The 25,893-nt window shown below is 44.2% G+C and overlaps 2 protein-coding genes across 9 annotated transcripts in view; both read left to right on the top strand.

Moving 5' to 3' along the window:
- BRSK2 (BR serine/threonine kinase 2) overlaps window positions 1–25,893 on the top strand; it is a 427,939-nt gene that overhangs the window by 101,395 nt on the left and 300,651 nt on the right. The gene's annotated exons all lie outside the window — the stretch shown is intronic.
- LOC141989962 (ATP synthase F(1) complex subunit epsilon, mitochondrial-like) lies at window positions 21,533–21,900 on the top strand. Its single transcript, XM_074956905.1, has one exon. The coding sequence runs from the start codon at window positions 21,554–21,556 to the stop codon at window positions 21,707–21,709; it is 156 nt and encodes a 51-aa protein (XP_074813006.1). The 5' UTR covers window positions 21,533–21,553; the 3' UTR covers window positions 21,710–21,900.

Genomic DNA, 25,893 nt, shown 5'->3' on the forward strand with positions numbered 1-25,893 from the left:
ATTAAATAACTTGCATTTGCTTTAAATTGTATGTAATGGTCAGTGGGTCAGAGAAGTGCCCAGTGCAGAGAGAGTACCCCGGAGTGGGAACACCCTAGCCCCTGTCCTAGGTGACCACAGCAGGATTGGGGGTCGAGCCCCCCAGGAATCCTGAGCCCAGCCTTGTTGGGGTTACGAGGACTCTGCCAGACAGGAAAGTGGAAGGGGAGTCCTCAAGGGCAGGGAGACCACTGGGTAAAGGAAGTGGGAGCGAGGACTCAGATCCTTTTGCTAGCCCACTTCACCGGGGTAGTGCAGAAGCCAGGAAAGTTCCCCACAATAGCGAGACTATTCCCCCGCTAACACAAGCATCCTGCCAGTGACACTTCCATCCCTTCGTGCAGCCCTTCGGAGAAGAGCCCCAGTTCTTTGGGAATTCATAAGTTAACAAGAAGGAAGCTGCACTCTTATATACCTCTTAGCTTCTTCCTATTGGAGAGGATCCCTTATTCTGAGCATTCATTGGTTTTGCAGAAGTGGAATTCACTCCTTGTGGACCTTATGAGGTCTGCAGCCTCAGGACTTCCTCCACAGGACAAAGGATGGGAATTGTGGTCAGTGGGAGACTTCTTGGCTAGCAGACTTAAGGATACACTCCTTCAGCCCCCAGACATCCTAAATTCTGCTTGACTGGACCACTTTTCTTGTTGACCCTTTTAGGATTTGCAAGGAAAGGGCTCTTCAGCAGAACTTTAGATCATTCTAAATAAACAAATGAAAAAAAACCCCAAACCCCGAATCCCTCCCGCCTCCCCAACCTACAGAAGTTAACACATACATAACTTTTGTTGAGGTGAAGATAAGATTGAAGGCACATATCAGTGATCTGAGTGCATATTGTCTTTCAAATTCATTTGAGTTTAAAAAAAAAAAAGGTTAGCAATACAGGAAATGCAGAGTTAAGGTTGCACGTCTCAAAAGAATCATCCATCCAAGTTTCATTTTATCAGTGACCACTGCAACTAGAATGCCATCATCTTAATCACATTGTTCTGTGTCCTTCTATACAGGCACACACGCTGCGCACAGAAGAATTCTATGAATTCCTAATTAGATAGCTAGGACACTAAATGCAGTCTTTACATGATCTGCAATGAGGGCTCAATCCTGCCTACTTCTAAAGGCATTAAGCACGTTATAGGAACTATTCCGCACTTTATAGGATTGTTACGACATTCCAAGATGCAATCCAGACTAGTGAGGGGCTGTGTCACCACCTGCCCTACAACCAGGGGTGCCTCACAATGCTTTGCTGCTGTAGCTCCCACCTGGGCTGCTCACTAACAACCTAACAGGAGGCAGGTTACATCCTGGGTGCCTATGTATAGCCACTGCCATGGTCCAGCAACTATGACCCCAGCAGTCTGTCAGCAAACATCAGCAACGCTCTAGCTTCCAGCAGCCTTGGTTTCTACTTACGGGATGATCCCAACACACTCCCAGTCCCGGATTTTCCCAAAAAAACATGTGTGCTGCACTGTCAAGCCCTCTCCTGGACAGTCTGGTTATATTAGCCCCATTGCCCTTCTCAGGATGAACATTTGAAAGGTAATATGCATTCAGATCACGGACATGTGCCTGTAACCTCAACTTCATCCTAACAAAGTTTTTGTCTGAGAATCAGACATGCAATGTCTATGTACAGAGCAGGGAAAGGATACAATATAAGTATAGAGTGACGAATTGTAAATGTGTGACACAAGCAAGAAGACTGGAAGATGATGGATTATTGATGGAGATATTAAGGAATTTTCCTCCAGGAAAGAATGGCAGAGGCCCGTCGGGGAGGGGGGAGGGTTCGCCTTCCTCTGCAGCATGGGGCACGGGTCACTTTCTGGAGGATTCTCTGCACCTTGAAGTCTTTAAACCACGATTTGAGGACTTCAGTAGCTCAGACATAAGTTAGGGGTTTGTTACAGGAGTTGGTGGGTGAGATTCCATGGCCTGCGTTGTGCAGGAGGTCAGACTAGATGATCATAATGGTCCTTTCTGACCTTAAAGTCTATGATTCTATGATTATTGTTTTTCCCTCTGGAAGGAGTCAGTATATCTCAGTATGGTCCTGTTCTATGGCTACAATAGGTCTTTGTATATTTCTGTTTTTATTTTTTAAATATTTCATTATGATTTTTCACCCGTGGACACGTCAGATCAGACTTGTGTCTCCCTTATATATCCTTCCATGGAAACTGAAAGTCCATTTTTCTCTCCCTAGCTTAATCAAAGCCTCCTAAGGGTGACACACTATGCACTGTATCTGACAATTAAAGAAGAGAGATGTGATCAAATGTAGGAAACAGTAAAACTCATAAATGATTTATTCCATTAATGCTGGATCGTACCTGTTTCTCCTTTCCTGTAATACTGTACACCAGAAATCCTAACAGAGTGAAACAATAAGGGCTGTAGCCAGAGGTATATAAAAAAATCAGTTAAATTCACAGTTAGTGGTACTAGTTGGAGGTAAGATACAATAGCTGCCCTGGCAAAAAGTCAAAATATTTGTCAAAATTTTTGTTCCATTAACTGCATTAGAAATGGGTTTCTCCAAGAAGGGGAAGCAATAGGATTTGTGGTGCAGGGCCCAGTTCTTCTCCTGTTTAGAAGCCATTGAGTCAGATCTCAGCTGGTGTAAATCTGCATTGCTCTGTTGACTTCAGTGAAACAGGATCAGGTTTGTGGTCTTTAAAATGCTAACACTGCCACAAGAGAAGACTCCGAATGTCAGAAATGCACTGCCAGTCCACATGTGATAAATGCCCAATGGGGAATGTGAACTGGGAGCCCAGAACTCATTGTGCATCTTGCCAGTGTGTGTTCAGCCTCTGTTCAAATCACCAATATAGGAACACATTCAGCGAACAGACACAGATGGTGTCGCCCACCATGGGACCATCAGCACCCTCCCCCATAGAGGGAAAAAATTTACATCCAGTGTTTTGTGAAGATACGGAGGAAATTATACAACCAAACTCTCAAAGAGACCTCTCAGATGCTCCTCTGCCATTCAGCCTGTGTCCCTGCCACAGATCCCCAGGACATAAATAGTGCAAAATGTCACCACCCCTCCCCAGTGAAACTTTAATAAATGTAGGAAGTGGGAGAAGGAGATAGTGCCACTACTCTTCCTAGACATCTATCCAGTCAGACGAACAGATGGAAAAGCACAAACCGTTCTCAGAGAGAGCAGGAAATATGGATTGATGCCTACAGCTTGATTCTCTTGCCAAACAAACTGTTGTGAAATAAGCAATGGTGGGGAGCCTGGTAGGCAGAGGTACAAAATAATGTTCCATATAGTATCTGACAATAGAAGACCTAAAATACCTTGAAAAAAATAATATATTCATGTAGAATTCATCTGCATGAGACCATGGTGTTTTAAAAACATTTTTTAAAGAACAAGAGGAAATAAAATTGGACAGTCATAGAAATGGAACAGGTGTTTAGTTTGGAAGGTAGACCATCAAGCCCCCCTTTGACCAAAAGGAGAGGGCTTGTCTACTCGGTGCTGGCGAAGCACACCAGAGGGGTATGCTTTGTAAATTGCTGTAACATACTGTGGTCTCACTGCCCCAGGCAGACCCTGCTGGTGTACTGTGAAAGGACTATGTTAACACAAACTCAGTACCTCTTAGGGTTTATAGGGTGCAGTTAGAGCGTGGCATGTTAGAGCGCTTTACAAATCACACCAAGCTCTTCTGTCATGCATTGCCGTGCCGGGTGGACAAGCCCAGAGACTCAGCAAATTAACCAATATATCCACCTGTAAGTCCTCTGTGTTTATATGACTCTTTGGAACCTGAGAACTAAGCATATTGTGTTGTTGTGTGAGTATGGTGCCATTAGGTGTGCAAAGAGCTTTACAACAAGTCAGATTTGTTGGACGAAGGGCAGGCTCCCTGTTCTGAGGAGATGACAGACTGAAGGGACAAGTGGGTATAATGCAAACAGCTGCCCTGTAGGCAAATACCGTGTTGTGCAGTCATTGTAGCTGGAATTCGTAGCAAAACAATTGGATTTACAGAAGTTTCTTAGAGAGCAGAGAGGAAGGGCAGGGGGGCTGGATATACATTATTTGTTTACACCATGCAGTATGGTGTGAAAGAAGGCCCAAAGGCATGAGCGAGTGAGTGAAGGAGGCAAAAGTGTAGACAAGGTAGAGGCTTGAGTAGTCCAGGGGGACTAGAGAAGCCATAGTGGGAGAGGAGGTCAGAGAAGCAGATGGTTGTGAAATAGTAAATGTTTTGGAGCTTGAACTTTATATGGAAGAAGAGAAGATGCAAGTGCAGGGATTCAAGAAAGATGGAGACATGGCTGAAACAGTGAAAAAGGAAGAGGACACACTCCCTGGAAGGCAAATGCTGTTATAACTTGTGACACTGCTGCCATGCAGTACTGACAGCCTCACTTGCTCGGAAACTGTAGTGGAGTGGGAGTCCAAAAAGTACTCATTTAGAATTGACCAGACAAGTACCAGAAATTACAAACAAGAACTGCAGGGCATATAAGCATCATGCTGTACGAGAACTGTGTGACCTAAGTCAATTGACAGCACAAAGAGAACGCATGGGATGAGAAGTAGACTGAAAGAGCTCACCTATGGTGTGAAATACAAAAGAATTCACAGGAGAGAGATAACCATGCTGCAGCCTCCATTGTGCTCTGCCTCCCCATGGCCAGTGAGGAGGTTTGTGTATGGGGCTAGCAAGTCCGTTTGCACAAAATGATCAAGTAAGCAGGGTAGTGATGGAAATGAACAAGCATGGCTCAAACCAGGGGGCACTCAAGGAAACGAGCCATTGGCAGCACTATGGAAATATTCCGTCTTCCAGAAAACCCAAACTAAATAAAGAACAATTAAGACGATCTGGTGTTGTTAAATGTCTTGCCTTCATCCACCTGAATGAACCTGTGAAACTGATTGTTCTCCATAACCTAGATTCAACTGCAGAGCAGAAAATAAATGGGTAGAAGGTTTCAGTTTGCCAGCTAGCCTGTAAACAGTGAGGACATAAGGTTGTACTAGATTTGACTTGCCAGATGCATAGAATGAGAGTTTCAAAAGCTACCAAGCAGAACTAACTTTTTAAGCTAAAAGAAAAGGAGTACTTCTGGCACCTTAGAGACTAACCAATTTAGCATCCGATGAAGTGAGCTGTAGCTCACGAAAGCTTATGCTCAAATAAATTGGTTAGTCTCTAAGGTGCCACAAGTACTCCTTTTCTTTTTGCGAATACAGACTAACACGGCTGTTGCTCTGAAACCTGTTTTTAAGCTAAGGAAAAGATGGAAAGTTTCCTAAAGGTAATAGAGTATGAGAGATGCTGGCAGGTAACCCACATTGCAGACTGTTGGAAAACTGTCTTCAAAATGTTTTTCTACTGGTTCCTTTTAACATCATTTTAAAATAGTTGGCAAGATTTAATGGGTTAATCTGTCTTCACTAGATTTTTTTTTTTACGTTGATAAAGTGCTTTGGATAAGTAGTTTAAATATTGAGCAAATAAATTATCGCAGTTTCAGCCTGGAGGCAGAGTATAAAAGGAAGCAGCCGCTGCCCATCTCAGTTTGGAGAGGTTGCTGAAGGGGGAGGATGCAGACTGTAGGCTCTTTCCAGGGAGTGCCACAGGCCCTGAGTACAGAGCCACGGATCTCAGAGCTCCAGATGGACTCCAGGCTGCCTGACGAGCCTGGAGAAGAGACCGTGCTGGCAGGAGGTACACCACTTGAAGACCCCAGAGACCCAGGGGAACCGTGGAGTATTGCTGAGGGAGAAAGGGTAGGAAGCAGCCCAGGGGATTTAGACTTTTCTCTGGTGAGCGAACCAGGGAACCAGTCAGAGTGTTTTGGGAGGATCCCCGCTGACGTGGTTGTGAGCACTCCCACCAGGGCCCTGGGCTGGGACTTGGAGGAGCCAAGATGGTCCACGTCCCCCTAACCTGGGCACCACACACTCTTAGGTGGCGCCCCCCTTCCCCAATGAGCCAATAGGCCACATGGTACTCCAGAAGTGGGCACCTTTATTGACTCCAGCCATTAGACCATGCTGCCCTGAGTGGATGGGCCACTTTATTCTGGTCATTACATCACACTGTCATGAGCAAAAGGGCCACTTTATTGACTCTAGCCATTGGGTAACGCTACCTTGCCTGTAAAGGGCTGCGTTATTGACTCTGGCCATCAGGCTACGCTGCCCTGACTGGAACAGTAGCTTTATTGACTCCGGCCATTAGGTTACGCTGCCCTGTGTGGAAGGGTGACTTTTCTGACTCCAGTCACTAGTCAATACTACCACGTTTTATAGTCAGGGTCATCAGCATAGGACCTAAATGGCTACGGTACAGCCTCTGCCCTTTCTTTTGACCACACGTGACCCGACACCCTGTGGTGGGGTATATCTACCCTGTGACACTCTGGTAGAGGGAGAGTACTGTGCAGGAATAGATAGTCCATGGGCTTCCATTTAAATTGTATTTTATTTTCCAGGCTGGCACTTTAAGTGCAAGGCATATTGGTCTCCGTGCAGAAGTTGATGGCCCTATACTAAAAGTGACCGCTGAGAAAGTGAGGGGGGAAAAACACATTTCAGAGGCAGTATATAGCAGGTGAGAATCCACAAAGAGGCCCTGCCCAAGAGTTCTTTAAAAGTCAATAACACCCCCCCCCAGTATTTTTTTTGTTACAGTCAGGGTGGGGGTCCATATTCTCCTACAGAGGCTGGCGGTAACAAGTGCAAATGAGGGAAGGGTTACATTTTTTTCTTGGCCTGGGAAAAACTGCTAGCACTCTCCAAAGTCTCCCTCATTATGAGGTAGTATCTATCCTGCCTTCTTTCCCAGCATGCCCCACTGGGAAGGACTGTGAATCACAACAGCCCTGGGACCACACATCCCAGGATTCCCCCATCTCTCTGAGAGGGAAAGGAAAGCCTGGTGCCACCCACGGGTCATGGGTCCGGTCCTAGGCAGTGTTAGCTGCCTGAGTTCTTAGATCACAGACTACCTCCCATGGGACAATTTTTTCTCTCTCGTTGATTGTTCTTTTGTCCCTTGGATTGGTAACTAGAGAAAATCCCTGGTAGTTTCTCTCTCAGTCTTAAATGGTCAGTAGGAAGCAGATGAAGGATGTTCCAGTGGTTTGCTCACTAGCCTGGGATATAGAAAACCAGGGTACAGTTCAGTGTGACCTATGAAAAGCCAATAATCTCTCTGTGCCTTAGTTCCCCATCTGTAAAATGGGGATAATAGCACTTCCCTACCTCACAGGGCTGTTGGAAGGATAAATACACTAAGGATTGTAAGGCACTCAGACATCCCAGTGATATTGGGAGGGGGAATATAATTGCCATATAAAATAGATTCATTATCCCATTACACAATGTATGAGCTGCTACAATGCACAAACTATCGGAACAATAGACTGTTATCAGGGAGTTAATGGACTAATGGCATAGTATACGGCAGTATGCTGCATAATTAAAAATATAATGCTCCCTATAATCTGTTTGCTTTACCGCATGGGTGAAGAAATCCAGGAAGTCTTATGGGAAAGGAACTACTAGCAGCCATTTTTAAAAGTACCATAATATGCTCTCACTCTCTCTTCCCCCCACTCTCTTCAGGTATTATATACTGTATGATGGTCCACATACAGTGTCCCTTGTTAAATGTTGTGTTCTTTGTTTGAGAATATCACATTTATCACTGAGCTTTCTGTGTCTCTTCTGATGAGGTACTGACCACTGGAGCATTTAACATAAGAAAAGTTATTTGCCAGTATCCTGGCAAAATTTCAGTTTGGGAAAGTATGTTCAGTGGGTATTAATTTCCCTTGCAATTTCACTTGAATATCGTGTTCTTCACTTTATGCCTTAAATTGTGTTGTAATATTGCCCTGTGTTGCTAAACAGCTACTACGTTTTACCTGAGAGCTGGCTGAATTTCAGTGATGGGTGAAGTGATTCCTGTACTTGTACCTTGAAAAGTGCTTTGGAATCTTCTGAGATAAGAAATACCAAATAAATATATGTTGTTGTGTTTCAGTGTGTGGTTTATTTAACCAGCTCTCCCTTCAAACAAGCAAACTTGTCTCAGTTCCGACAAGAGATGCCAGATATGACTGCAGGCTTACACACACTAGTGCATTTGAGGGCTTTTTTCATTGACTGAGAATATGTCCATGTAGGTTTAAAAACCATCCTGGCTGGATGCCGGGAATATATATACATATATTTCTGTTAACTAATTGCCATCAGCAGTCAAAGCTTATTTCAAATTTATTTGTAATCATTTGCAGAATCATTTCTTGGTCTGCAGATTGATTATGAGCAATGTGATACAAATACTCAATATGCAAAATTGGAACAGGGTTCTTAAGTTTGACAGGACAAGTAAGTCGCATGGTATTACTTCTAGTTTCTGGCAGGATGAATGTAATTCTTAGAATTAGCTATCTGGGGTGCTTACTCATATTTGCAGTTTGAAATACCTTTTTTTTAAACATTCTCCAGTATTTGCTTAAAGAGACACTGGCAACTTGAATATAGCCACTTTAGAACCATCAATTAAAAGTAGTCTCAGGACTGCACCTATCCCAGAGTATCCTTGCCAATTTCAATGGTTTTACAATCACATTTTCCTAACTTTTTAAAATGTATTTTTCTCCCCTGTTGCTGTGTGAAAGATCCACACAGACTGAAACTATCTGATTGTACAGGTGGAAAGAATGAAACTGACTGTACACAAAATGCCCAAATAAACTTTAAAAAGATAATTCCCCTCTCCCTTCTAATATCTTTCAATTATAGCAGTCTGGGGCATTGCTTATGACAACAGTATGGAAGAGATTTTCAGACAGAAGTGTGATTTTTTAAAAATTGTTTTTATTATTTATTATTTATTAAGTTGATGGTATCCCTTTACAATTTGCTGTTTCCCTGTACACTCCTGCCAGTAAAGTCATTTACTAAAATATTTCCAGAGAGGGAACATACAAGGGTGATGAATGGAGAGGAAGAAAAAAATTTTTTTTCATTTGTGTGAAATTTTTAAGGTATTTGCTTGACTTCTGGGGTATTACCGGGACTCATCTCCTTTGCAAACAAATAACACATCTTGATGTGCTGTTTGCCCAGCTCCTCTCATCATGTTTAAAATAAAATGTTGGTATTCCTCTCAGAAGATCTGGAGAAGAGGGCAGGAGGTATGAGGAGCCAGAGGGGTTGATTGGTCAGGGACACCTTTAGATCACTACTTTGCATCAGTGTCAGAAGGGGACAAGCCATAGCAGAACATTCTGCTGTAGAAAATGACAGTTGTTTTGATGCTTCTATAGTGAAGTTCCAAAGATGTGGGAAAGGATGCATTTTAATAGTTCAGGGTGTCTTTGGCCTCTGTTTGCCAAAAGCTGGGAATGGGTGACAGGGGATGGATCACTTGATCATTACCTGTGCTGTTCATTCCCTCTAGGGCACCTGATATTGGCCACCGTCAGAAGACAGGATACTGGGCTAGATGGACCCTTGGTCTGACCCAGTATGGCCGTTCTTATGTTCCGACCCTTGTTAGTCCATTCAAACCCTTTGCAGAGGCAGAGAGGCTGGTGCTCCTGGATTAACCTGATTTTGGAATAGGATGTTTAGCAGTTGCCTTCCTCATAAAATTCACTAATTCTGAGAAACCGCAACCAAAGAGAAAGTGATAAGGAGGCTTTTGCTGTGCTCTGTAGCCTCAGTTGGGAAGAGGCAGCTGTGATAGCATGTCGTCACTGCCATCACAAATAGAACAGGATGCCTATGAGGGGGAAGTGGCACTAATAAAACCCTGGGATTGGTTACAATCTACAGAAATCACAAAGCAGATGGATATTGAGCAGATAAGCGTTAATCTGTCCTGGGAGAGGATTAATCAGGTGAAAGATGTCAATCTGTGTGTGTGTGTGTGTGTGTGTGTGTGTGTGTGTGCGCGCGCTCGCTCCTGTATGGAGGGGAGGTGGGGATGGTGGGCAGCTGGTGCTGCTATCATCTTTTCAGGTCCTGTTTTTGACATGCTCTTGTGTTGTGGTGGTGAAAGAAGCCCTATCTCCTGCTGAAGGTTTATTCCTCTAATTTCCACTGTAGAAGCAGGAAGAAAATGTGTTACACATTTTAAAAAGGCTAATCCCTCTTCTTCTCCTTCAGTTCTTTAGCTTTATAGAGCACCCTCTCTTTCATCCCAAACAGAACAAAATTGCTGTGGCATTTCACATACATTGTTTCATCCTGGTTTGGAAGCCCCACTTTTCTCTCCTTCCCCAAGACTAAGCACAGTGGTTGCAGTGTTAGCAATTAAAAGTGTTATTCTACAAATCCAGTTTGCTTTATCTGAGAATTGCTAAACATTTTACAGGCATTAGTTAATTAATCCTAACAACATTGCTGTGAGGTAGGAAGCTTTAGAGGTCTGATTTTTTTTCAGGGTTGCTGAGTACATGCAGCTTCATTGCCTTAATATGAAGTTGAGGGTGCTCAGCACTTTTGAAAGTAAGACCCTATAACCTATTAACAGAACAATAAAACTGAGGCATATAGGGCAATGGGCCTAATCAGGTAGCATTCACTCATGTGAGTGGTCCTATTGATTGAAGAAGGGCTACAGGATGAAGCCGTAAGTGACTTGCCCAGGATTGCAGTGCATCAGGGACAGAGCTGGCAATCGAACCCAAGAGTCCTTGCTCCTAATCCCCTGCTCTAACCACAATATACAACATTTCTTCCTAGGTGTTGTACATTGGATTGGTCTTTTCTTTTCCAAAGTCTGGCCTGGACCTTTCTCTGCTTCTGCCTTCATGTTATGGCTTGCATGCTTTTCTCTTCTCATCCCACTTCATTCCTTGTCCCACACATTTTTCTTTAGCAGAGATGCCACTGCCTCATCACAGAAGTTAACATATCCTGCCAGGGTTATTCTTTGTATATCGTCTTTGCAACAACGCTGTTGCCAGGCTGTGTAAAAGATCTGGCAGTTTTGGATCAAACTAGAACATTATAAAACTATTGGGGTTACTTAGAGTACATAAGGGCAAACTGTGTTCTGTTATTCTGCTTTGGGGCTTAGCTCTGAATGTCCTACCCTGACATCCCTAGTGGGAGGTTGAACAGCATGATTTAGCTTGCATGTGAGATATATAATTGCTTGCCATGGGCCAGATTTTCAAATGGGCCCAACCTGACCTCTATTTTTCTGTACTGTGAGCACTTATTTCCATATTCAAATGAACCTCATAGAAAAGTCTTATTGGACTGATTAGAAAATGATAACCTTTCTATAGAATCTTTAAACTAATCTGTAAAATTGTACAGGAGGGATATAATTGTCTATTAAGTTATGTAGGTATTTAGAATTTATTTCTATACAACCCTATTGCTTGCATCATATAAAGATAGAGAGAGAGGCCACATCTTGAAAATCTGGACCTATGTAGTTTTCTCTCTAAAAGCTTTGCTGTGAATGGACAGCTACAGATGTTGTTGAACAGATGCAGATGTTGTTGAACAGTTTCAGTTGCTGTGTTGTTTTTTAAATGGATGCTCTGGACTGATTCCCTAAAGTCTAATACAGGGGTGGCGAACCTGAGCCTGAGAAGGAGCCAGAATTTACTAATGTACATTGCCAAACAGCCACAGTAATATGTCAGCAGCCCGCCCACATCAGTTCTCTCCCGCCCACCGGCAGCCCTCCCCACACCTCCCGATCAGCTGTTTTGTGGCATGCAGGAGGTTCTGGGGGGTGGGAGGGGGAGAAGCAAGGGCATGGCAGGCTCGGGGAGGCTGCGGGAAGGGGTGGAGTGGGGGCAGGGCCTGTGGCAAAGGCAGGGGTTGAGCAGTGAGCACCCCCTGGCACATTGGAAAGTAGGTGCCTGTAGCTCCAGCCCCGGAGTCGGTGCCTATACAAGGAGCCCCATATTAACTTCTGAGGAGCCGCATGTGGCTCCGGAGCCACAGGTTGGCCACCCCTGGTCTAATACAAAGTTTGCCCCATCCTATGTGCTGAAAGGGGAGTGAGTTATTTTTGCCACGCAGGTGCTAGTGGTTGCTGTCAGTAGCCTTCTACCAAATAATCTGTGAATATCACTGAAGTTCTCAGGATGTGTGTGCTACAGTGTTAGAATTCATCTCCCTCCCTTTATTAAACGGGTGTGCCCTTTTATTTGTGCCATCCTTTTCTCATTCCCATTTTTCTTTTGTAGTTCCCAATCTTGTTCTGTTTTACATTTGGTTTTGCAAAATTTTGTTTGGGGTTTGAGTTTGCAAAACCAGGTGTGGTTTGAATCCAGGTCCCATTTTATCCTAACCACCAAAGTTTAGGTGAGTTTGGATGAAAGGTTTTGCTTTTGTCTCATCTTTAGAATGAGCCAGTTGCAATGGTTTTGGTCTTGGAAATCCTTGTCATTCAGGTTTTTGAATTAGCAATACCATACCGGGGCTGACTTTGATTCATGTTCCATTTTAGTAGAAAGTTCTTTAATTTAGCCTATAAAGATGTAACAAGATCTAGTGGCTGGACGCTGAAGCTAGACAAATTCAAACTAGAAATAAACTGGAATTTTTTGAGAGTAAAAGCAATTAACGATTGGTACAACTTACCTAGAGAAGAGGTGGATTCTCCATCATTTCAAGTCTTTAAATCACAGTTGGATGTCTTTCTAAAATTACACTCTATTTTAACCAGAAGTTGCAGGCTTGATGAAGGAATTGGTTGGTGAAATTCTATGGCCTATGTTATGCAGTAAATCAAATTAGATTATCATAATGGTCCCTTGTAGCCTTAAAATCAATTATCTGAACCACAAAAGTTCAGGGGGATTCACACAAAAGATTCCAGTTTTCAGTTACCTCTGGTTCTTTTCTTTTTAATCCTACCTCTGCATGTGATGTTATGAATGCATTGTACATTTTTATTCTTATAATTTTTACTCCTGGAGTGAGCTTGGAAAAGTTACTTCCCTCTCCTTGCGTCGTGCTTTTGAATGTCCTGATGTTGTTTTACAAGCTTCCTGTGGTCAAGCAGTTTGCCAGAGTTTGCACTGACACAGGGAGTGGAGAAATAAAAGCTTTAGAGACATCAGGTTATTAAAGCTGAGAGGCCATGCTGGGAAAATAAATTGCCACCAGCATGAACTGAAGTAGAAATATTTGTTAACTTGCCTTCAGCCATGGATTTTTCCGTTTCCAAGTAAAAATACTTTATTTTTTTCTTCCATTCTGGTCATTTTTTTTGATGATCCAGAAAATTGCTTTGTTTCCTTTCCAGTTTTAACCTGTTTCCTTTATCACCCATATAATAATTTCCTGGGCTGAGAATGCTTATGGACTAAACTGTTGTGTCTCAGCTAGCACTTTTGAGAGATAGCAAGAAGAGAATCTTGCAGCAAAGGAAGATAAAATAAAAATCATGTGAAAAAAAAATCTCTAAAACTCCATAAACCCCATAAAGGACTTGATCCAAGGCCTGCTGTACTCAATGGAGAGACTCCAATAGACTTTGATGGGCTTGGGATCCACCCTCCCTCTCCTTGCCCCAATTTTTTTTAAATGCTGTATTCCGATTATCCTTTCAAATTGTTTTCCGGCCTCAATGGAGAATACCAATCAAGGGTTAACCCTTTCTGTTGCTTCTAACTTGTTGATTATTTTTTTTACTTGTGATTTGTGTCAAGCTGCATTTGGATGGAAATTGGAATTCAGTTACAAAGGCACAAAACTATCATTTTATTTTTTTACTAGTTACATAAAACTACCTTAAATGTGCTGGATACACAACAAAAAAGTTTATCAAAATATGTTTTGCATTTAAAACTAACTGATTTATTAAACACAGGAAGTATTTTCTGTAGTTAATGAACTGAACTGATTATTTATGCTCACCATGTCCCTCAAGATTTTAGAACTAATAGATCTCATCCTCTCACACCTAATTTTTATTCATAGATTGGAAGAAGAAAACCAGCTTTCCTGCTTTTTCAACTCCCAATCTGTTTCTCAACTTTGAATGAACTAGTCATTGAACTGAACTAATTGAATAAACTGAAATTAAGAAAATATCCTTTCTACCCCTGCAGAAGAGGCTGCTGCTGTTAAAAGCTGGTTTAGCACTTCAACAAACTCTAGTTCCAGGTGCTGAGCCAGTGACTTCTACCAATTCAATGGTCTGACTTTCTTTAAAAACTTGGCTATAAATATGTACTACTTAATATTTTTATTTAATTTAAATTATTTTAATAGATTATAGTAAATTTAGGCTTCAGCATAGTTGGTCATAATTTCAAATTTAATTTTAAATAGGTTTATATTTAACAAAAAATTATTTAATTTCAATTAAAAAACTGATTTAAATTAAAAAATCTGTTTATTTTAATATTTTTTTATCCACCCTGTACTGAAATCAGTAAAAATATTTCTGTTGACTTCAGTGGTCTTGGGGTCAGTCTCCTGCAGAACATGTAGTGGGCTACTGTGAAACTCGGAGCGAATCAAAACAAATAGAAATATTACAAAAATCATTTGTGTATTCCTGTGCATGTTCGCTTTTTCCTCTCCCAAATTAGACTCATACAGTAGGTTAATACATCACTGGAGAATACGGCCTCTCATATTTTACATTCTATTATATTAGGGTCTAATTGAGGCAATGGGCCTCATTCACCACTCACTTACACTCTTTTCCCTCCATTGACTTAAAAAGAAGGTACGCCTGATTGACACCACTAACAGTAAGGTGAGAAAGAGGTTGTGACCTGTGGGTGCCCAGGGCAGCCCTCACTGAAAATGCCAAGGTCTGTGCAGGTTGCAAAAGGCAGAGCAGATACTCCCAAAACTGGTGGGTAACACTGAAGTTATTCTCCTCAACCAGTTGCAAACTGTACTTCTGATTCCCCACACTGGTTATCAAGAAGCAAAAAACAAAACAAAACCTCACACAGCCCCCTTTATTACATTCCAGTTCTCTGGCTCCCAATCAGCACCTAGGTCCAGTACAGTGAGAAGTTATTTAAAATAACTCTGCTCACATATACAAAATGTTCTTCTGACCCCAAAGGTTCAGCCACATTACCAGGTCAGTATAGGTTTGGATCATACCCAAAATACAACACTGCCAGCCAATCCTTTAGTATTGTGACAAAGTTCCTCCTCTACCTTGGTGGGTCTTGCGCTTATTGGCGGATTTGCTTGCCTCAGAGATTCACGGCAGCCCTCAGTTTGGCCGTTTTCATGAACCCACAGTCCAGGTCAACTCCTCCTGTGTCTGATCAGGAGTTGGGAGGTTTGGGGGAATCCAGGCCTGCCCTCTACTCCGGGTTCCAGCCCAGGGCCCTGTGGAATGCAGCTGTCTAGAGTGCCTCCTGGAACAGCTGTGCGAGAGCTGCAACTCCCTGGGCTACTTCCCCATGGCCTCCTCCCAACACCTTTAACCTCACCATAGGACCTTCCTCCTGGTATCTGATAATGCTTGTACTCCTCAGTTCTCCAGCGATACGCCTTCTCACTCTCAGCTCCTAGTGCCTCTTGCTCCCAGCTCCTCACAGGCATACCACAAACTGAAGTGAGCTCCTTTTTAAACCCAGGTGCCCTGATTAGCCTGCCTTAATTGATTCTAGCAGCTTCTTGATTGGCTGCAGGTGTTCTAATCAGCCTGTCTGCCTTAATTGTTTCCAGAAAGTTCCTGATTATTCTGGAATCTTTCCTGTTACCTTACCCAGGGAAAAGGGACCTACTTAACCTGGGGCTAATATATCTGCCTTCTGTCACTCTCCTGTAGCCATCTGGCCCGACCTTGTCACAGTATCTAAATCAAAGGTTTATTATCAAGAAAAAAGAGAGAACAAGAAGAGAAATGGTAAATGGTAAAGCAGTTACATACATACAAAGACTTCAGAGTCCATATATCAGGTTCCTAGCCGTATTGGTGAGATTGCTGGCTTGAAATTCCATCTGGATCAGATCTACAGCTTGGATGGGTCATTCAGTGCTTTGTTCAGAGCTTCATTAGTAGAAAGGTTACTCCAGAGGTCAGAAGCAGGACTGAAGACAAAATGGAGAAGATGCAGCTGCCTTTTATAGTCTTTTGCCATGTGGCTTGTGCTTCCTTTGTTTCAAGCACAAGCTCCCCAGCACATGGATTGAAAGCCTTAGAGTTCTGTCCATAGGCATGTCCTCGCATGCCTTGCTGAGTCATAAGGTGTATCTGCCTTCTTTCAATGGGTCAGTTGTATAGCTGATGGTTCTTAATGGTCTATCAAGCAGGCTAGGCAGTGCCAATGGCAAACTGTCTGGGGGAGTCACCCAGAAGCATAGCACAAGTTTGAAATACAGACATACATAATTATCTATATCTCATAATACAAAGATGATACAAACACATACATGAGATGATCATATTTGGCAAATCATAACATTTTTGCTCTTACATGGGATATCTGGCACAACTCATTGCAATTTTACAATATTAATGTTCATAATATCCTCAAGTGTTCCCCAGATTCAATAAAGCATCACAGAGGCCTACAGTATTCTTGAGGAGGGAGGTAAGATTTGTGAGTGGTATCTGTAGGGCTGTAGGCACTTGGATACCAACGTACAAAATTTTAAATAGATACATATGCACTTACATGAGATTAGGGTGACCAGATCACAAGAGTGAAATATCAGGACGAATTGGGTGAGCAGGGAGGGGAGGAGAAGAGAGCTACAGGTGCACAGCCCTGACCGGAGCCAAGAGAGGGGCTGCACAGCCCTAGGAAGCTGCAAGAGGGGTGTATGCAGCCCGCACCACAAGCCACGGGGCAAGGACTCATGGCCCCAGCTCCAGCCCCCAGCAGAAGCCACGGGGCCAGGGGCACAGGTTTCTCCTCCCTCCCTCCCTCCCAGTGCCCTTCCCCACAGCCCCACCACCACAACTAAACAATGCCCTACACTGACCCCCAGTGCCCTGACACACAAAGATCTCCCCCACTGCCCAGCACCCCCCAACAGGCCCCCCCTGCCTAGCACCCCAAAACACACAAACCTCTCTCACTGCCCAGCGCCCTCCACACCCTCACAGCCCAGCACCCCACACACACCTCCCAGACACTTACTCCATCACACCCTGGCCCCTTCCCTGGCTGCACTCACCAGCCCTGCTGGGAGGTCTCTGGCTCCTAGGGTCAGAGCGGCGAGGGGGGTCTCCAGACTCTCCACGTGCTGCGCCTGCCACAAGCGCGAGCTCTGTGGCTCCCATTGGCCGGGAAAAGTGCCAATGGGAGCTGCCAGAGCCGCGGAGTGGGGCTTGCAGGCGGGAGCAGCCCGTAGAGCCCCCTACCCTCCCCAACCCTAAGAGCCAGAGGGACCTGCTGGGGTTGGGGGGTCCTGGCGGTGCCTACCTGGGGTGGCTCCCGAGAAGGATCTGGCAGGTCCCTCTGGCTCCTATGATCAGTGGCAGCCAAGAGGTCTCCACATGCTGCGCCTGCCACAACTGCGAGGTCCGTGGCTCCCATTGGCCAGGAAAAGAGCCAATGGGAGCTGCCAGAGCCACGGAGTGGGGCTTGCAGGCGCTGGCAGTGTGCAGAGAGCCCCCTGTCCCCCCGCCACGACCCTAAGAGCCAGAGGGACCTGCTGGGGGGTGAGGTGGGGAGTCCTGGTGGTGCTTAGCTGGGGCGGCTCCCAGGAAGCATCCGGCAGGTCCCTCTGGCTCCAAGGGTTGGGTTGGGTGGGGTGGGTGGGGTGGGGTTGGGGGGTGGAGGGCTCTCTGCCCGCTGCCGGCGCCTGCAAGTCCTGCCCCCACAGCTCTGATTGGGCAGGAGGGAGCTGGTGCAGCATGCGGAGACCCCCTCCGCCTCTGTGCCCAGGGGCTGTCCTCATTGCAGGCTCCTGCCGGCGGGAGGGTGCATGCGCCGCCGGGAGCTGCCCCAGGAAGCGCCGCCACGCCAGCCCCGGGACTTTGGCTGTGATAGTGAGCGGCCTGTCCCCAATACTGGGACAAAGGGCATCCCGACCAATGTGCGGCTGGGACACGAGACAAATGGGTTAAAATCAGGACTGTCCCAATAATATCGGGACGTCTGATCACCCTACATGAGATTCTAAAAGCGATTACTTTGATGCAGTAAATGTCAGGATTTTAACAACACCCTTTACTTTTTAGGTATTGCCAGTGCACCCAATAGATACCCACAGCATCAATATTCACAATATAAAAACAAATGTTACAAATTATCTAAGTTTACAACCCAACCTTGGTCCTCTTCTTTGTGTATTTGGACTAGTCAAGAAACTGAAATACAAATGCCATATACTATCTGTAGTTGGATAAAATGGCCTTAACTTAGAAAGATATTCATGCTGGGAAATACTTAAGATGACGGGCCTTACCCTTTTCTGATGTAAATCGGTATAGCTCCATTTAAGCCTCCAGCTCAGGAGTAGGATTGATTGAAAAATAGGAAAAAACACTTGAAAAATGTTTGAAATTTCCAATCTAAGTCATTTTTCCTTCTCAGGTTTCAAAAATGAACCATTTTTATTTATGCAAAATGTTTTAATGAATGTTTTAATTTAAAAACATTGTATTTGAGTTAGGGGGTGGGGGTTTCCTGGTTTCGGATGGTTTGGTTTTTTATTTTAATTTAATTTAATTTTATTTTATTTATGTATTTGGGAGGAGAGAAGTTCAGTTGGTTTTTCCTGCCCTCCCCCCCCAACCTCTCACCTTTTTCTTTTCCCTCCCCTTTTCCCCATTTTTTCCTCTTCCCATTTTTGTTGCTGAAAATGGAACGAAGGAAGAAAGGAGGGGCAGGTAAGGGAAAAGCCTTTTTTGTTTTTTAATTTTTTCTTTGTTTTTCATTTTCCAATTCTGTTGAAAAACAGCAAATTGCCAGAGGATGTTGTGAGGGCTAAGACTATTACAGGGTTTAAAAAGGAACTAGACAAATCCATGGAGGATAGGTCCATCAATAGCTATTAGCCAGAATGGGCCAGGATGGTGTCCCTGGCCTCTGTTTGCCAGATGCTGGGAATGGACAACAGGGGATGGATCACTTGATGATGACCTGTTCTGTGCATTCCCTCTGGGGCACCTGGCATTGGCCACTGTTGGAAGACAGGATACTGGGCTAGATGGACCTTTGGTCTGACCCATTATGGCCGTTCTTACGTTCAAAAATGAATTTTTACAAAAATTCCAAAAAAAGCCCATTTTTCACCATGAACAAATTTCTTTTTTACAATTAAAAATAGGTCAACAAATCTTGAATAAAGATAAATTAATTCATTTCACCTTTTTATATGAATTTTTCTTGCTATGTTTACTAATTTAAAGATTAGTGACCTGATTTTCAGGAGTCTTGAGCTCCCATTAAAATACCTTGATTTTTTTTAAAAAAAGAAAGACACATTATATATATATATATATATATATATATTTAGGGTTGTTGGTGGTAATTGAGATATTCCTTCCAATATCGAGGAATGGCTGAGTGAAGCCAAGGAATATCCTTCCGCTCTGACTCCTTTTGGGATATCACTTGGTTACCACTCCGTTCCCTTCTTGTAATGTCAGGATGAGGTCACCCCAGGGGGAATTAGAATCTTGACACATGGCCACCTCTAGGCCAAGGAGACTTGTCTTCCCTGAGAATGCTGGCTCATAACTTAATGAGACTTTACTTGCAGCAAGAGATATCTCCAGCTTGCACCCCCCGCCCCTTCATTTTTTTTAATGTAATTGTTTCTGGTTTTCTGCCTTCTCATTGTCGGAAATGTCACATTGTTTAGTTATCAGCACGCTCACTTGGAGAAGTTTATTAAAGGCGATGTGGAGTTTCTGACATACCAGTGGCAGAGAAATAAAATGAATTTCATGGCTGGGTTGCTAAAAAGCTCTTTTTTATATGGGTGTATTTAATTTGACTATTTTTTTATTTAAGAAAATTGTTGCCCGAAAAGCACGGACTGGGTGGGGTGGGAATGGCAACTGAGGAGTGAAGGATATGATGGGGGTGGGGAAGAAGATTCAGTTGAGTAGCACTGTGTGTGATGCATTGAAGAGTGGAAGTTGCCCCAGTTAGCTAAGAACATACCATGTTTTATTGGCTCATATACTGGTATTTGGAGACCAGATCAGCAGCACTGATCATTTTCAGTTACAGTGTCACACTTGAGAGTGTGGAAAATTACAGTGCCTCCCTGTATGCATTACTTATTCATTCCTCCTCTTCTATCCCCTCTCCTTGACTTCAGATGGTTGCATTATATACATGCGGTTGACTTATGCATAAAATGGACGCTCACGTATCTGAAATGTGTTATTTGAGAGAGTCTGGAGTCTGCTTACTGTGCACTTCAGTGCTTCCTGGCCTCTGTCTTCTCACTCAAGCAGGAAATCCAGCAGACTGTAGCTAGCTTTTTGTTTCAACCCAACATTTCTCAGATCAGAAATCTCTTCAAGCCCTGGTGATTTTGGATAGGCAGAAGTCTACTGTGACTGAAAGCCAAGGTCTGGTTGCTTGAGAGTGAAAGAAGCTTACTGTAAGAGCTTTATAATGAGGTTGTTCATTAAAAGGGATTCAAAAACCTTGACCTCATCCCTAATAAGTTACATAGAGAAGATAGTATTGGGACCTTTTTTCCATCCTTATGTTTGAGGGCAAAGACAATGGACCAGATTCTGCCCTCCATTGTCCTGGGGCAAATCCTGCTGAAGCACATGATGATTGCACCAGTGTATGTGAAAGCATAATTTGGTGTGGTTGGTAGGGATTTACCATATAGTTATACAGTGGTTTTCATGAAAAAGATGCCAGACTATGTACGGGAATCACTTTACTCATCTCTGAAATTCACTCAGTTCTGGGGTGAAATGTGGCAGCTGTTCAGCAGTGCTCAGTAGCAGGACATAAGGGTTTAGGAACAGCCAGGAACAAGAATAAGCATAGGCAGAATGTATTTGCCAGGACCCCTGGCTTCACATCTCTATTCTCAGGAAAAGAGATCTTCAAAGAGCAAAACCATTGAGGACCCCAGCTTTATATTTCATTCAAAATTAAAGGTTTTAAGCTGTAAAAGAGAGAACGCGAGAACAATGGAATGCTACGCTGCTCCAAGATGTGCAGGAGGGATTTGAGCCAAGTGGCAGGACCTGATCCTGGAGGTAGGTCCTGTCTATGCCACTGCTATGCCTGGCTGGCTCCCTATTGTAGGAAAGAAGAGAATGCCATCACCTCTGTCTCCCTGAGATTTCCTAAGAGGTCTTCCATCCAAGTGCTGACCAGGTCTTGACTCTGCGTAGTTTATGAAAGCTGATTAGATCACAGCCCTAAGTGGTATGGCTTCAGACAGGAGCACTCTTAAGAATGAGTGTATTCTGGCCGAGGGCCAAGAAACTGTTCTCTTGGGCACATTCTGCATAGAGAGTTTGTTCTTGCCTTCCATCCGGTGCGCGCTGAACTTGGTGCCTGGGGGTCCCGGCTGCTTGCTCCCTGAGGCCCTGGAACTGCAGCCATGGTGGCGTACTGGAGACAGGCTGGACTCAGCTACATCCGCTATTCCCAGATCTGTGCCAAGGCTGTCAGAGCAGCAATGAAACCACAATACAAAGCTGAGGCAGAAAAAGCTGCTGTGGCTACTATAAAAATAGTGAAACCTAAAAAGGAGTAAGGTGATTGGCCCTGTGATGAACTTTTATGGACAAAATATCAAGTGAAGACAAGGTCATGGGTCTGCAGATGTGCAATGTAGTCTCTCCATGTTAGCTATAAAATCTGTATGCATGTGTAAATCAACATGCTAGTAAACTGAACTTCTAGTTCACCATGACCATAAAAAAAAAATCACTCTCCCAAGGTATTGTCTAGGGAGATGGGAAGGAGGCAGACAGGGAGAATACTTTTCACTGAACTGGAGAGGGCGACCCTGTTGAGATTTGATTGGAGAGCAAAGGTGCACGGCTGCTGAGGTTTTGGATCAGTGGTATGTGAGGCCTGCGTGTGCTTATGTTCAGGTCTGAACTCTGCAGTCAGGAGTCATTCCTTTCAAGATGCAGCACAATGAACCATGGTGAACAGGGGTTTTTTAATTGCAAAGTTCTCAGCAGCTGAAATGGCTGATTCAGTTGCTCTTGTTATGGAATGCCCTAAACTAGTCCATCCCCTTCAGTACAGGAGTCGTATTTAGTCCAGTAGCAATTTTGAATGGGTTTGTGAGATCCGTGAAAACAAGTAATAAAAACTTCAAACTGTGTCAAATGTATTTATAATTAATTTTTTTCTTCTTTTTTTTTTTTTATTCTCACAAGTGATGTGGACTTTGATAGAAACAAGTGCAGGCACCTGCTGTTGACATTAACCGGCCAGTTGCTCTTAGGACTTGACACAGACCTTGAGTTCAATAATGTGACACACGGAGACCATATCATTTTTTGGGCTTGGGATGTTAAAGGTCTGATGTTAAAACAGGGTGAGGGTTTTGTTGTTGTTGGTTTGGTTTTTTTAGAAATTGCATGTGAACATTGCTTATATTATTTTCAGGCATTTGATTAATTATTCTGCATTGCAAAGGCAAATGCTTTCTTAGATAGCCAAACTTGGAAACCCATGAACAGTCATGACATTTTGTGTGGAAGTGGGATAGTGGCCATCTCTGAGGTTTTTCTTTTCTAGATTGAGATGAAGAGAGGTGTTCTCTCTGTCTCGGAGGAGCAGAGGGTGATAGAGCATAGAGAAAAAAGGAGAGGGTGAAGAATGGGATGAAGGCCTATTGTCTGAGTTTTAATGATAATTTAACTTGGATGAGGAATGGTGCTTGGAATGTTACGTTTCATTGTACAGAATGTGGGCAGGTTAGCAGTGATCTTGTTCCATTTCTAAGGACCGTATCATGTAATTGGACACAACGCAAGAATATTCACGAAGAGATATGCTCAGCTCTGTACTGAGATGCCCAGTACCATGCTCCATGAAGAGAAGACGGCATCAGAGCTTCATACTACAATGATGAATGCTGTATAAAACCGTAAAATAGATGCGCATTAACGTGCGGCCGCAGTATTAGAGGTAGACAAGGATACAACTCCAGCATAGTCCCCAGTCGAATTCTCTTCCCATCATTGTTAAATGTGTAGTCCTACTCAAAGGGTTGCTGAGTCTGAACTGTACACTGCATGCAGACAGTGACAGGACTGAAGGTGAGAAAATGAAAGGTTAATAGAATACATCGAGCAGCAGTAACAGCAACAGAGGTACTGTCTGGGCCTTCTTCACCTCAGGAGGATACCACGTGTTTCAGAGACAAACTCAGTTTCAGTGACAGACCATATGGATTTAGGAGCCTGACTTTAGGTATGAAGGTTTGACGATTCAGACCTATCCATATCTATCTATCTATCTATCTACCTATCTATCTATCTATCTAAAAGTGAGAGAGATAAGGTCAAATTTTCAAAACATGACAGAGGCTGTGCTTGCAAATTTTATTATTCAGAAGTGATGGTGCACCGAAAATGTGAATGCAAATGATTGCATATGCTAAATTCTACATGCATAGGTGGAGGCTATGTTTGGAAAAATTAACCCATAGATTATCTAACTATTTATCAGACAAGGTGGGTGAGATAATATATTTTATTGGATGAACTTCTGTTGGTGAAAGAGACAAGCTTTTGAGCTACACAAAGCTCTCAGGTCTGGGAAAGATATTCAGAATGTCACAGCTAAGGGTATGTCTACACTGGCAGAGTTACAGCGCCGGCAGTTACAGCGCTGCTCAGAGAGTGCTGAAGGGAAACCGCTGTTGTGCGTTCACACTGTGAGCTGCCTGCGCAATAGCGTGTTCACACTTGCAGCACTTGCAGCGGTATTCGGAGCGGCGCACTCTGGGCAGCTATCCCACAGAGCACGTCTTTCTCTTCTGCCGCTAAGAGTTGTGGGAAGGCAGAGGGGGTTGCGGGGCATCCTGGGTCCTGTCCCAATGCCCTGTGATCCATTGCTTCACATCCCATTATTTGGTGCTGGTCCTGCTTTGAGCAGGGGATTGGACTAGATGACCTCCTGAGGTCTCTTCCAATCCTAATATTCTATGATTCTGTGATCCCAGCAATCCCTGTGCTTCTCTCCTCATTTGGCACCATCTTTCAATGGTTTATGTACTGCGCGCTCTGCCTCTTTGGTCTGCAGGAATGGATCCTGCACTGTTGACCAATATGCTGCTCACTCTCACTAACACATCATGAGTGGCAGTGAAGTTATTCTTTAAACTACAAAGGCAAGAGGAGCTTGACATTGATCTTGCCACGCATAGTAGCTACAACCCAAGATTGCTTGTGGCATTCACAGAGGAGCTGACCACAGTGGAACGCCACTTTTGGGCTCGGGAAAAAAGCACTGACTGGTGGGATCACATCATCCTGCACATCTGGGATGACGAGCAGTGGCTGCAGAACTTTTGGATGAGGAAAGCCACATTCATGGGACTGTGGACTCGTGTTGACAGAAGTGTGCAGGGCCATGAATTGCATCCTGCTCCAAAAGACCATGACTCTGGGCAACGTGCGTGACATTGTGGATGGCTTTGCAAAAATGGGCTTCCCTAACTGCGGATGGGCGATAGATGGCACGCATATTCCAATTCTGGCACTAGACCACCTAACTACCGAGTACATTAAGTGGAAGGGGTATTTCTCTATGGTTCTCCAAGTGCTTGTGGATCACCGAGGGCATTTCATGGACATTAACACAGGCTGGTCCGGAAAGGTGCATGATGCACACATCTTTTGGAACACTGACCTGTTCGGGAAGCTGCAAGCAGGGACTTTCTTCCTGGACCAGACGATCACCGTAGGGGAAGTCGAAATGCCCATTGTGATCCTGGGAGACCCCACCTACCTCTTAATGCCGTGGCTTATGAAGCCATACATGGGGCACCTTGACAGCAGCAAGGAGTGGTTTAACAACAGGCTGAGCAAGTGCAGAATGACTGCTGAGTGTGCTTTTGGCCATGTAAAGGCCCGTTGGTGCTGTCTATAAAGGAGGCTGGACCTGGCAGATGACAATATTCCTGTGCTTATAGCCGCGTGCTGTACGCTCCATAATATTTGTGAAGAGAAGGGTGAAAGCTTCACTCAGGGCTGGACCGCTGAGGCTCAACGCCTGGAGGCTGAATTTGAACAGCCAGAGACCAGGGCTATTAGAGGGGCACAGTGCAAGGCCATAAGGGTCAGGGATGCCTTGAGGCAGCAATTTGAAGCTGAAAGTCATTAATATTTGTTGTTATGTTCGGGAATGCAGTGCTTGTAATGCTAGGAGGTGATTGTGATTGGTGTAGACGATTCACTGTGAAGGTTTAAGAAAATTGCCTGTTGCTTTGCAGGGCTCTGTTTGCTTTCAATTAATAGAATAAAGACTGCTTTCAAACCAAAGCAATTCTTTTATTAAAAAACAACTATAGGAGGAGAGAGACTAACAAAAAAACACATCAGCACTGAGGGGCATGGGGGCAGGTGGGGTCCCAGGAGGAGGTGGGGTCGCAGGACAGTTAAAGATTTGTGTATGTCCAGGTATCATATCCAGCCTTCTCCTCTGGAGTACAGTGCAGCAGGTACTGTACTTCAGCAGGGCTGAACTACAGAGGGATGGGTGTTGAGTGCAGTGGGTAATGGGAGTCTGCAGCGCTGGACGGTGACGGGGGAGTAGCGGAATGCAGCGGGTACAGACTGGAGCCAGAAGGTTGCTAAGAGTGTGTTGGCGGTGTCTAGGGGGGCGCATGGGAAAGAGTTTTGCGACAGTGGCTGCAGGGGAGGGCGGGTGCGGAGCTGCTTGGTTTGCGGTGCTAGTAGTGCCTGGAGCATG

This window comes from Natator depressus, chromosome 6 (genome assembly GCF_965152275.1).
Source record: "Natator depressus isolate rNatDep1 chromosome 6, rNatDep2.hap1, whole genome shotgun sequence".
Lineage (NCBI taxonomy): Eukaryota > Metazoa > Chordata > Testudines > Cheloniidae > Natator > Natator depressus.